The sequence below is a fragment of the Diuraphis noxia genome, unplaced genomic scaffold (assembly GCF_037042655.1).
Source record: "Diuraphis noxia isolate RWA-SAM2 unplaced genomic scaffold, SU_Dnox_SAM2 contig0004, whole genome shotgun sequence".
NCBI classification, from domain to species: domain Eukaryota; kingdom Metazoa; phylum Arthropoda; class Insecta; order Hemiptera; family Aphididae; genus Diuraphis; species Diuraphis noxia.
In genome coordinates this window covers 53667055-53680897 of record NW_028301714.1, presented here as the reverse complement: position 1 = coordinate 53680897, position 13843 = coordinate 53667055, and the positions used below count along the sequence as shown (strand labels likewise).

Here is a 13843-nt window from a genome sequence, read left to right as displayed (position 1 = left end):
TCATAGCAGTGATGTACATTCAGTATTTTGTTAGGATGTATGTAATCATTATAATTTGAAATGATTCTATTATTTATTTTAATTCATGATAGAGAGACAACAAGTTTTATTTAGAAAAATACAAAGCGGACTGCCTGTTTAACACGTTTCTTATAGTGACACGGTATAGTTGTATTTAATGAATAAGGAAACGCTAGCTAAATTTAACGTTCAGATTTGCGAGTAGCAATATTTGTGTTACCAATTTGCAGTGGAAAATCGTAGTGTCACTATTTATAAATGTAGTTACTATGTTCTGAAATAAAGCAGTCATAAGCTGTTTTGTTCTATAGTAAGTAGTTTACTAGATAGATACTGTGTAGTGTATTAGTGTGTATAGCGTCGACACAAAAAACACTTTTCTGTTATAACCACTGATATTTTATTATTATGCATAAAATATTATATATTATCGAGGGTTATATATTTTTGGTAGACGAGTCGATAATAGTTATAAATAGTCCTTCGCCATAATTTCGTAACACCTACACTCATATTATATTGAATAATACTTTTTAAACCTCATAAATTTTTAATCGTTTCGTCGGTTTTGTATTATGCGTTAATGCGTTATACTCTTTATAGTAATATAAACTTAAGACGACAATTAAAAGCGTATTTTTTTGTCTAATACAATGCTTGTGAACGCAAAAAATGATAATATTATTTGAAAATTACCATAATATATTATATTATATACAAAATTCTAAATCGATTAAAACTAAAAAAATTTAAAAGCCCGTAAAATCCTGTAAAAGTCATCGTCAATATCTTACATGATATATACGAAAAAATAGATGGAATTACTATTATAATAACATTACTTTGCCATGGATTCGAAATATAAACGCGACAAGAAAACTTTATCAATATTGAATTTGTCCTTACTCCCTATACAGTACACAATGTTCATATTATAGTTTATATATATTAGATATTAGATAGGTACACAATATGTCAGGGCTAACGGTTATATAGATAGAACGCACGCGACATATTGTAATATTCGCGTTATGCCCAATATTCAAACACTCGCACTGGTAGTAAAAATTCTAAAACCTGCAGTACTTATACAGTTACGTTACACAAATTAAAATATATTAAAGCATATCTAATAAATAATAATTATCGTTTTTTTTTTAAATGATGCATTATACAATATTATAATATAATATATTATAATTAATTATTATAATACTATAATATAAATACGTGAACAACACAATTATTGAATTTTAACAAATAATAATATTTTTGTATTTAAGCATATAAGTAGATACCTATATACATTTGATAATTATAATACAATTTAAAATCAAGGTATAAGTAACATTATCAGAAAGCATCATTCACAGTTCACAGATTGAGGAGGTTATATCTTTATGGGACTTGTTTATAAATTATGTACCTATATATAGTGGCGATACACTGAGACAGTTTTATAAGAATGTCAGCATTCACTATAGTCGTTCATATGTGTTTAGGATTCTATCGAAATTGGTTTAATATTGTTTAGTCAAACACTCGTATACCTACCGGAGAGTAATTATGTTCGCACCTATATCACGTTGTATTATAAAATGAGTCAAATAAATAATTAGGTATCATTAAGTGAAATTTTTCAAGCTGGGTTCTAGTATTATAAAATACTATATAAAAACGTACTGTTTTATTGAAAACAAATATAATAATCATCAGATTAGGCGTTAAGTTACGAAAATTAACGACATTTAATAACCTGTGAGCAAAATCGATATTACTACTATCTATAAATGATAACGAGTAACATATTGCGATACCTATGATTTTACTCATTACAGTGAATAAATCAACGGCGTTTCCAACGTCATTTGAATTCAAATCATTAAAATGGTGAGAATTATTAGATATTTGACTCGATCGATAAAACAATTTTTTGTTCTTCGGGTCGTTTACAGACGATATAAAAATGGCTAAAAGGGTGTTTTCAATAATTATTTTACCACCCATATTATATATGTATTATAATGTATATAAAATATTTTAAAGTGTAATATGTATATTACTTAGAGTACTTTACAGTAAAATTCACTCGCGTATGGGTATGTAGTCTGTATAATAATATTCTATTTACTTTCTTTCCGGGAAAAGGAAACGAGCTGGTTGTGTATTTTTTTTTTACTTAATTTCCTCTATGCTGTCCATTGTCAGAACTTTAAGTATTTTATCCCGAACAGGCATTGAGTGAATATTGTACGTCTACAATTTTCTCGCACCCACAAAATAATAAGGTAATATTGTTTGGGCCTCACACGAAAATGTTGAGCTGGGCTCATAATTTTATTGAATAATAAATAATAACTAAAGATAATTTTAAATCATGATGTATAGTTACTGTTACAATTTGCATTATTTGCAAGCAAATTTTAATTACGCTTCCCCAGACATTTTTCTATAGGGGAAGGAGGCAAGATCAATTTAAAAAATAAATGAAGATGTTTTTATACATTTTATGCTTACACTTTAAAAGTAATCTATTTGTACTAAATTGGCACATTACAGACAATGCTTTGGAAAACAAATTTAATTATTATTTCAAACTTACTAATATAATGTAGGTACTGTTAGTGATTATATAATTTTGCGATTTTTATAATTAACGTTTTATTTTACGAAATATGAGTACATAACAATTACCAAATATTTCAAATGGGAAATTACGATGGACCACCACGTATGTAGTTTACCGCACAGGTCTCAGACATATTTTTTTAACGGCAAACTAATTTATTACGCCAGTGCAATTAATAGGTTACGCAATACCACAGCAAAACTATAACTTATATGTTATTTTAATATATATTGTGACCGACGCAACTGCTGCACTTCCGTTTTTAGGAGAAACGGACGAAACCCAGTATAATAATTTAAACAATTTTACCAGCTTTTATCGATCAGACGTAGTTACGATTTATTTTGTTTCTTGTACCAAACTACAGGATGTGCACAATATTATTTTTCATTTGTATATTATTGAGAAATATTTTATAAAAGTAAAATATTATTTAATGACAAGATTAGTGTGTACAAATAATTACTTTAATGTATTTTATGACCGGCCTCCGCTGTAACTCCATAGTATTACTTACCAACTGCAGTCATAGATCGCCTTTGAATACCATAGTAGCCGTAAACTAACCAATTGCGTGTATTTCGGTATTCTCATATTATATAATGGTACATATAGAATATAGTATTATTTACTAGTGGTAAACCAAACCAGCGGCGTTCGCACTATCTGATATCTCTAAGAAGAATTTTTGAAAATTTCATCAAAATTGATCGATCGGTTTTTGAGTCTGAAAACTACTCGACGAATCTCGTTGAAAGTTTTAAAGATCATTGCCTTTTGTTATACATTTGAATAAAAAACAATAAATTTAATATTGATTTCTATAATATAAATAAAATCCTGCAGGAGCGCTTGACAATGCAATGCTTTTTTTTAAATTGTATTTCTGTAACCAATGTTGACCCTATATCCAAAACGGTATATAAATCCACGTGTAAACCAGATAGAAACCTATAGGTTGAAAAGAAAAAAAGCTACAAGTCTCAAGGAATCTATTGATATTACTTTTATTGAAACGGCCCATTAGTTCCTGAGATTAACGCGATCAAACATAATAATATACAAATCATTCAGCTTATTAAATTAAAAATAGTCAATATTTATACGTACCTATATAAGTATTTGAAAGTAAAATTATTTAACATCTTGCAGAATCTTCAGAACGGGATTAACAAAACATCTAGTTGTCCAAGTTTAGTGCTATATATAAGATGTTGGTGGTTTAAAATCATGCATATATTATTTTACTTTGTTTCCTCAACTTGCTACAAACTCATTAATATAATACATAATACTCACATTTATAATGGTGTTTGAATAACGTATGTTCGTTAACTTTTAAACTTGTATTTTATGTTTCAGCGTTTATTTAACTTTGACGTGTACTTTGTAGATACGTATCTTATACCTGTGAGTACGTTACCTAATAAATCTCAATGTTTCAAACCCGAACGAGGAACGGTCATATTTTTATTTTACCTTATACGAGTGACGCGAGATAACAAATCCATATTATGAGGATCGCGGAGAAATAAATAATAATATAATTTAATAGTCAAAATTTTTTATTGGCATACTTCCACAAACACATATTATTTACGTTTGGCAAATATTACTATGAATATTGTTTAAGGGGTTGGAGCTTCCCCCGAAATCTTACAGACGTTTAAACGGGTGTTGACCAGTTGCCCTCAACCAAATATACCAGTTGCCCCCAACCGAATGTACCATTTGCCCTCACATGTTAATATATACACGAATACAATATATAGCATGTAAAATAGGGGAGGTGAATATACAAATAATAAATAAATTATGACAAAAGTTCATAATAAATAATTTAATTATAATACTAATTACTAACTCAATGTGATAATTTGTCAAAAAAAATAAAAAACAACTATAAAATGATACCTTTGTAAGTATTTAATTGTAACAGTGTTAATGCTGAGTGAACTTCAGAAATAGATTTTGGTAGTGGTAGAAGTGTTTTTCTTCTCGCACGATAAATGCTTCTGCGAATGGACTTTATACATCGTTTTATGTTATATCACTTATATCCACGACGTTTGATTGAACTTCTTCACGTATTAGTTTTAATGAGCGTTTGGAAATTTCATCCACAGCTTTGCACCAAGCAGGCTATTATTATTTAAAAAAATTTTAATTTTATCCATCTTATTTGTATAGTACTCGTATATTATATTTAATACAATATTATATGTAATTCCAATCATATGAATTTGATTCAATTATTTTATACTATTTTACTTTATTTTCATAAATAATTTTATATTTTATTTATTATTTGTATATTCACCTCCCCTATTTTACGGGTTATATATTGTAATCGTGTATATATTAACATGTGAGGGCAACTGGTACATTTAGTTGAGGGCAACTGGTGCATTTTTCTCTAGGTAGTTTGAGGGGAATTGGTATAAAAAAGGTACTTTTTGGGGGCAACTGGTACATGCCCGTTTAAACAAACTCTTGACCCTAACATAAATAGATGTTATTTAACCGATGACGATTAGTCTACTGCAGTAGATGGAGTAACTCAGACGACATTTCCGATATTTCACAGTATCATTGCACAAAAATTGACGAGTTACTCAGTCATCAGTCATCATCACATTACAGTTTTCTACAGTAACATTATTTTAATTGTCGGCGATGAGGATGACTACGGAGAGAGTAAAATATAGAAATACGAGTAGTACCGCAAATATTAAAATCGTGCCTGTATAATATACAGGGCGGCGGACGTTCAGCCGCAAAGATAATACTTTTATATTAAAATAATAATAATAATAATTATTATTATTATTATAATAATAATATACATAGCCTACGTACGTATATTATATTATTATTATAGCATCGGTTCAGTCGCGCGCGTCTTGCATACTCGCCGTGTACGCATATTATATTGCAGCAGTGCGCACGGTGCGTGCGTTTAACTTCCTATACAATATATAATGTGTACCTCTATATAGATACGTACTATAGTCGTGTACGTGCATGTGTACGGTGTACAGAGGTAAATAATAATATAATACTACGACGTGTGTGTGTGTGTGTGTGTGTACGCACAGGAAGGACGGAAAAACGCGTGGCGAGACGGAGACGGGACGAGAGAGAGAGGCGATTAATAATTATTTATCGTCGTCGGAACTGGTTTTTGTGTTTTAAGTTTTGGTACGGACAAGCCCCGGCAGCGCGCGTGTGCGGGAGAAGTGAGGCTGCGGGTAGAGAAAAAAAAAATTATAAAAAAGAGTTGGCAAACTGGTTATGCCGCGCGCGCACACACCATCGTACACCACAGCCCGAATACACACGCACACCGTCTTTCGCGTTCGTACCTATATATACGTGTATAGTACATGGGTGTGCGTGTGTGTGTTTCTGAAAGCACTCAAGGTTATTGAACTGTCCGGCGACGGAATCCTTTGCCGCTCGTATTGCCTCCACACTCTCCATCGTTGTATATAATAGTATAATATGTGTGAGTGTGCGTAAATGTAATATAATAATATATTTATATCTTTTATATTGTTGTGTCTCGCTGTTTCTTTTTGATTTATTTATTTTTTTTTTTTTTGTTGTTTCGTTTTTTTTTCTACTTTTTTGTCATCCGTGTATTTTAAGAGTAAAAAAATAACACAAATTCCAATTATTATGTTTCGTGTGTCTCCAATATTTTCCGTTTTTACGGAGACGCTGTATTTTATTAGATTATTATACAATATTACATTTTGATATTTATAATATGTATATATATATATCATTTCTTATTTTTCAAACTTTTATTTTATTATTTTATTGGTACGAATAGTTAGTACGTACGTTATGCGTACGTTCATTAGGTACGCATCGTATCTCGATGTGTAAAAATTATGTAGCTAATTATGTCCATGCAGCCATAGCTGGATCGTGCGTAATTTATTGTCATCTGGACATCTGGTCATCTTTCGATTTTCAACTCAGGCGATTGGGACATTACGATTTCGTTGAAAAAAATACTTTTGCTTTTCTGGTCGAGTCGTTAAACTCGTGATGTCAATATAATATTAGGCACCTATCCTTTTTTAATTCGTATGTATTTATAGAAGAACATTCTAAACAGTTCATCATTATTGTATCTGACCAAAATTATAATTTAAGAATATTAAAATTTAGTTTTTTACTAAATAATTATATCGCTCGATTATTTTGATATATTTCAAGTCTTATGATGTATTTACTTAAAATATGTTATGATATGTAAATATACAGCGAGTGCAACAGAAAAAAACTAAAAAATGAAACTGTATTTAATCCCATGGCGTGGGATTTCAATAACCGTTTTAAGTACTCTATTATTTAATAATTTGATAATATAGAATTAGGCTTTGTCCTAACTCCTAAATTTCCCGTGATCTTTTGATTCTTTCAAAATATACTTCATACAGTTATCAGGACTATTATGATAACTCCACAATTTCAATGGGTATACTTTAAAAATAAACTCATAAATCATATATTATTCATATTTATTGAATATTTTCACCAAACAATGTGGTCGTACAAATATAGAAATATAGTAAATCTATACAAGCCGAGGGGAGACACAATAATAAAATAGCTGAATCCTCGGGATGGGCATCTTTACAAACAGACAAAAAGAGACTCAATAAAAACAAATATCGTATATAACGTCCAAATACAAGAAGTAAACTTAAACATATATATTTATATGTCATATAATGTGTATACAACCAACGGCCATTAGTGTTGAATATATACTTGGATTTTATGCGATGGTTTTTCCATTCCTCTTTTTCTTCTTCTTTAACAACAACGAAAGCCATGGCATATTTGAAATTCGACGTTGGCATCGCGTCGTTTAAACGCCATACTACCGCCGACCGTGTGTCCACACAAAGTCGAAATATCTACACGCAGTAAGGCGTGGTATTATTGTGTATATAATATTATAATATGTTCAAGCGCGTGCTTAGAGAGAATATATTTGTCTTGTCGCATAATGATCGATGGCGGTATCTGTCAATCTCGGACAAGGGTGATTGAATAAGATTTCTATGATGGTCTTCTGAATAGAAGTGATTTCCGATTTTTTTCGGAGATATTTCAAGTATAATGGTTTTTTTCTGAAGTATAGAAACTGAAATTCAAATGAAGTCGTACCAAATTTGACCACAATCTTACCCGTTAACACTATTTAAATTCGAAACAATATTAAATCAAAAAATTGTATCAAAGTTTCTGTCCTAATCAAAATCTTTTTTTCTAAATTCTATAAGTGCCGTACTTTCCGTTCAAAATTGTTGTGGTCTGTAGCACATGCAAGATTTTAACCGTGGAAGGATTCTTGTCGAAGACTGGTCAGTGGTCACGTGTTAAGACAAAACCCGATAGGGGTTTCAACAATGAACAGGGCGCTTAAAATTACATGCAGGTGAGTGGTTGTACTCAGCGATACGCCGCTGGATACAAGTGTAGGTATCTCAGTTGATTACAATACATAATATGTTTATGTATTATATTATCATATGAATGATTCGGTGATGGTATCTTATATAGAAGCGCTTGCATGTAAACGAAAATTAATAAGACGTGGGGTCGTATAGTCGTATATAGTCGATTACCAATAATATTATACTTGTAAGGTATAATAAGCGTATATGTACCTATGCAGTGTGATGTGTATGGATATAGTATGCGTGTAATACAAGGCGACGACGATACAGGTGATAATATAATATTATTCGAACATACGATCGGAGTACCGGTTATGCTTGCGTACCTAAATATTATATATATATTTATGAACATAGATAGTATAGCCTAGCCCACCTATATATTATAATAATATCTATAGCTGCCGAGTATTAAACTGCATTTATACCGGAGACTGTAAAAAACATCCGTCAAGTCTGCCCCAGAGTAGGTACTAGGTACATTATATTATTATACTGTTGCAGTGATTTTTTGGAAAACATTATATATATAATAGAAGTATACTATAGTTATGCTACTTGCTTTTTATTTCGGTATTCGAACTGCGAACACTATCTAGTATTTAGGTACCTGCCGATTGCGTGAGTCCTAAACATTACGCTATGATATACCTACCCGCAGTGGTATATATATTATATAAATGGCATTTTATTTTAACGTCTAAACGTGCGCGCGACCGTACATAGTAATTTGTTTCGTTCTTTGGTCGTTTTAATTTTATCATAGTACATACAAAATCGTTTATACGCGGTATCACTCGGTAAAAAGTTTTTGTTTTATTGTTTGTATAATAATATTATCATATACTAACGACTTGTTTAAAAATTGAGCTCGTCATGATTATCCCGTTTTTATAATATTATCGTATCCAAGTTTTCCTCCATAATCTAAGCTGAAAGTTTCTCGACACCGGCAGTTTTTCATAAAAATTAAGAATTAGATACGATTCCTTCAAGTAAATTTAGAGTTTGAAATCGTCTTTTATATTTTTAAAACACAAGATACACAAATTTGAAAAAAAATTCATTTTCGACTGGTATTTGGTAAAAAGAAGTTGGGTTTATGAGTGAATTCTTTATATTGCAAATTAAATTATTTAACTTTTAATTTTTTTTTCATGACTAGCATTAAAACAAGACTTTTCCTGGAGAAAAATTAACAAATATAAAATGTAGTGTCGTATCTCAGTTTTTATATATTTCAGTTTACGGGCAAATCGGTGTCAATGTACAAAGCTTTGTGAAATAAACTCGATCTATTTGGACAACCTCAAGTCATGGATTGCAGATATTGACAAACTTAATAATGTACGAATGTACCGCAACAATATGCGCACCGAAAACTATAAATTAATATAATATAATTAATATAAATAAAAAACTAAATTCTATGTTCTATACTATTGTATTAATTGCAATGCCATACCTAATATATACTAAATATTAATTATTATTTTATCACTATTCATTGTTTATTTAAGATCACTATTAGTTTGATTTGTAAGTTTAATAGGTTCTATTGGGCCTTGGTTATAATATAAATAATAATATTGAGTCTTAAGTAATATAATAGGGTCATTTGATTTTGTCTAAATTTTCATTATGCTGCAGGCTGATGAAATTTATCAGTACGACATTACCCACTATTCACACGACACACAATATTATATCGTTAGTAATATAATAATGTATAATTTTCGTAATAATTTAATAGTTTTATAATAAATATAAATATAATATGCTATAGGGGTCCAAATATCTTGTTTTATATTAGGTATCATATAAATAATTGATATTAGTTTTGTTCAAAAGATTTCAACACAGAATTCAATCGCAATAGAACTCGCTTCGTTATATCTTAATCATTAAGTGTAGCATAGCGGTTTTTCGCATTTTCTCATGAATGTATTTAATATTATAATGTACAGAACAACTAAATTTAATGTTAAATTGTAAAAACTGAAATTGTTTTTTTTTTCATGAATGTCAAAATTAAAATATATTATATGATATAAGTACCAATGCGCTTTTGGTTTAAATTTGTTACATGGCGATTGCGTGTGCTGTATATATACTATACGAATGAGTTGATAATAATCGTTTTTCATCGTAATGTATAATAAAATAACGTGTAATCGTGATGTTCTCTCTATAGACATAGCAATAGACCGCGCAGATATACACGACTGTCTACTGCTATTATAATTATATCATATTATATTATATACATGCGGTTATATAGGTATATAAACGTATTCGCTGGACCTGCAGCAGATAGTTCTCTTTTTATATTATATTATTATTACTATTATATTTTTACTCCTCGCTCTCGGTTACCATTATAATATAATGCGCGTGTACCTATATGTATACCTATACATCACATCAATGTTATAGTACACCTACCATGTTATTATTATGACGGGGCACAGAGCACACCCACCACTACCACCGCCTTGGCATTCAAATCTCAACACGTGCGTCACTCTCGCATTATAATAATATCGCGTACAGATGTAAGTACGTACGGGAAACATTTGTAACGATCATATTTTTTCCACTTTGTGTATTGTCATTGCACGGCTTCCAGGATATTGTTAAAGTTCACTTCTTACCCGCGCGAATATCAGCCGTTTTCTACTTGGCGTCAGTGTATTGTAAGCGCGATTTGCCAGACATTCAGTGCAATATATTGTATTTAAATATTATCCCCTGTATAATAATAATAATACATTCCACGATATACAACTAAGAAATTTTGATGAATTTGATGTTCGTTCATAGAAAATCAACGGTTTTTTAAAATCTATATTTTTACGTTCCTAAAAGATGGGTTCTTTACTTATTAGATATTTCACTTCGCCATTATTTTAATCGTATTATTCTTGGGAACATTTAGTTTTCATCTCATTTCCTTTCGCATATTATAATAATGTATAGTTAACGATGGGTAATAAGATTATTACTCACTGATCTTATTAAAATGTATTTATTCACGAATATACTATATATATTTATATATTCTACTACATAGTCTACCTATATACCAATAATGTATGATACTATAATATTATAACGGTTGCGATTATAATAACTAATTAAGTACCTAATACCTACCTATACCTAAACACCATCTGCTGTTGGAGTTAAAATCAATTTGATAAACTGATGAAGTATATTAAACGTGCGTTGACCCCGCTTGATAAAATATCGTTATGATCTTTGTATGTTTATGGTATTCGTGTTGATGGACATTAAATAATTTTGGACATTCAATTGCAGTACCTTCATAGTGAAATCCAAATACAGTCATATAACGAGTACAATCAGTACATAGTATACCTATATAAGTACCAACTGAGTACTGAGTACCTACAGTATTCACTTGTCTGTAAGGATATTTAAATCACCGATGTTTACTTACGGACATTATAATAATTAATAAGATATGTCATATATGTATACCACCTACTCATAATATATTGTAAGAATAAATCCTTTCTGACATTTATTTTATTATTATTATTATTATTATTAGTCACACTGGCCAATAGTTAATACGTATACACGATTTGTATTTTAAATGACAATATCGATATAATGAGTAATCGATAACATATAGATGATAATCATAGTCATAGTTCTCCGTGCATAAGTTAAATTTGTTCGTTTTCTTTTTATATTTACCATTCACAGTATAAATGTATAATAAACTATAAAGTGCGTATATATAGATGAAAAATCAAGAAATACTCGTCGAGTTGTTTTTGCTGCAATGATTGAAATAAAATGGCTAGATACATGATTTATTTTTGGTGGGTGAAAAAAATATTTAATGTATTAGAAGGGGTTGGTGTTGTATATGTATGGCAGGTGCACTGCAATGTCTACATGTATATCGTGAGGGTGCCATGAAATGTAGGGCGTGACAGTTCTGGTGACCTAGTTTCTTAAATTCCCTGCCAAGACCCCACCTATATACGTTCGTATATATATATATTTGTATATTATATACAGTGCTGGGTAGCGGATCGATGACGGTAGTTTTTGGCAAAACGATACTACCGTTTTCCTCTGAGTGCTGAAAATATAATGTTCGCTATACATATACTTATGTACAATTTAAAAGCTTCGGAAGCGTGTTATAGGCACTAAATATATAATATTATGTATTATGCGTATGCCTAAATTTATTAAAACACGAAAATTAAAAACGATATATTTTACAAGAAATGGAAAGTAAGTATCATTTTAAAAAGTTTCTAAACTCAAATAAATTTCATTAGGTTGTAATTTATATTTACAAAAATTAACTAAATTAGTGTGTACAATGTTTGTTTAAAGCTTTAAAGTTTGTATGATATATACATTTTTCTTCATTTTTATTTTTTACTAATATTGAATCTTATCGAGCTAGGTACCTTAAAGCATTATTTTAAATATGTCAAAATTATGTAAATAAATCTATTCAAACAACAAATGTAAAAATATTACTAAATTTATTTTATATTTAAAATTATAAACACTCCTAATATACATATATATTATATTAAATTATATAATTTTTGGAGTAAGTATCTCTGTATCCACAATCAAAACGTCACACATTATTTTTAATATTTTTGGGTTAAATAAACTGAAAATAAGAATGATGAGTTTTGTGTGGGACACCTATTTAGTAATCTGGTGTATAGTTCATTTGAATGATTAATATTTATCAATATTTTTCAAAAATCAAACAATAAAATCTCACGAAATATTCAACATTAAAATACTCGTTTTGTTTATATTGTACCCACTACCCAGGGACGTATCCAGGGTGAAAGCCTAGGGGCCCAGCGCAACCTCCAATTTTTTGCTCTAGATCCGTGCCTGATTGCATACCTTTATAATAACGCAAGTTATAAAAGTATAATGTTAATACTTAAGTATATGTATAGATACCGTATATGAAAATAAATTTATTGAAACATCTCCATTTACAATGTAGTCGATGCCTCATACTACATGTTCTGTGTGTAAAACAATTTTTGACAACGATGGCCAACCAGTCAACTAATAAGAAATTATTTCTCTGTGTATTATTTTTAATACTTTTATTCTAACATTGTAAAAGCATTGAATATGTTGACATAATTAATTAAACAATAAAAAAACAACAATATTTTTTCCACTTTTTTAATAAAATCTCAAAGTAATATTATAATATTCTACATTGATTTTTAATCTCTGTCAATATACGTTTTGTTTACAGATCAACACTTTGCGGCAGCCGATTCAAACACTACGCCTGCCAAATCGTTCGTACCGTGTCGTGTGTGCGGCGACAAAGCGTCTGGTTATCACTATGGCGTCACGTCGTGCGAGGGATGCAAGGTATGTAACAGCTCTGATGCTACACAATAACTTTTATTGCAATATAATATTTAATACGATGTGTATAATTTAATGATATAATTATACACGTTTTGATTGTATGTTTATGATATTTAAATGATTAAGTCATTATTAAGTATTTGATACAAATGGCTCAGAACAAAATTATTAAATATAACCTTAGGGAGGGGGGATATAAGCAAGAATAATAGAATGCGAGTGTCATAAGAAGATCTAATACAGAACAAAACGATTATACCATAACGATGTGGTCATACAATAATCAAACTACAAA

At 29.9% G+C, this 13843-nt stretch overlaps 1 protein-coding gene across 2 annotated transcripts in view; it reads left to right on the top strand.

Annotated features, from left to right (window-relative positions):
- Eip78C (Ecdysone-induced protein 78C) overlaps nt 1-13843 on the top strand; it is a 70062-nt gene that overhangs the window by 30538 nt on the left and 25681 nt on the right. For both annotated transcript variants that reach the window (XM_089225493.1, XM_089225492.1), the window contains one exon: nt 13427-13548. In XM_089225493.1, the coding sequence (XP_089081619.1) occupies nt 13427-13548 (122 nt within the window). The remainder of the gene's footprint in view (nt 1-13426; nt 13549-13843) is intronic.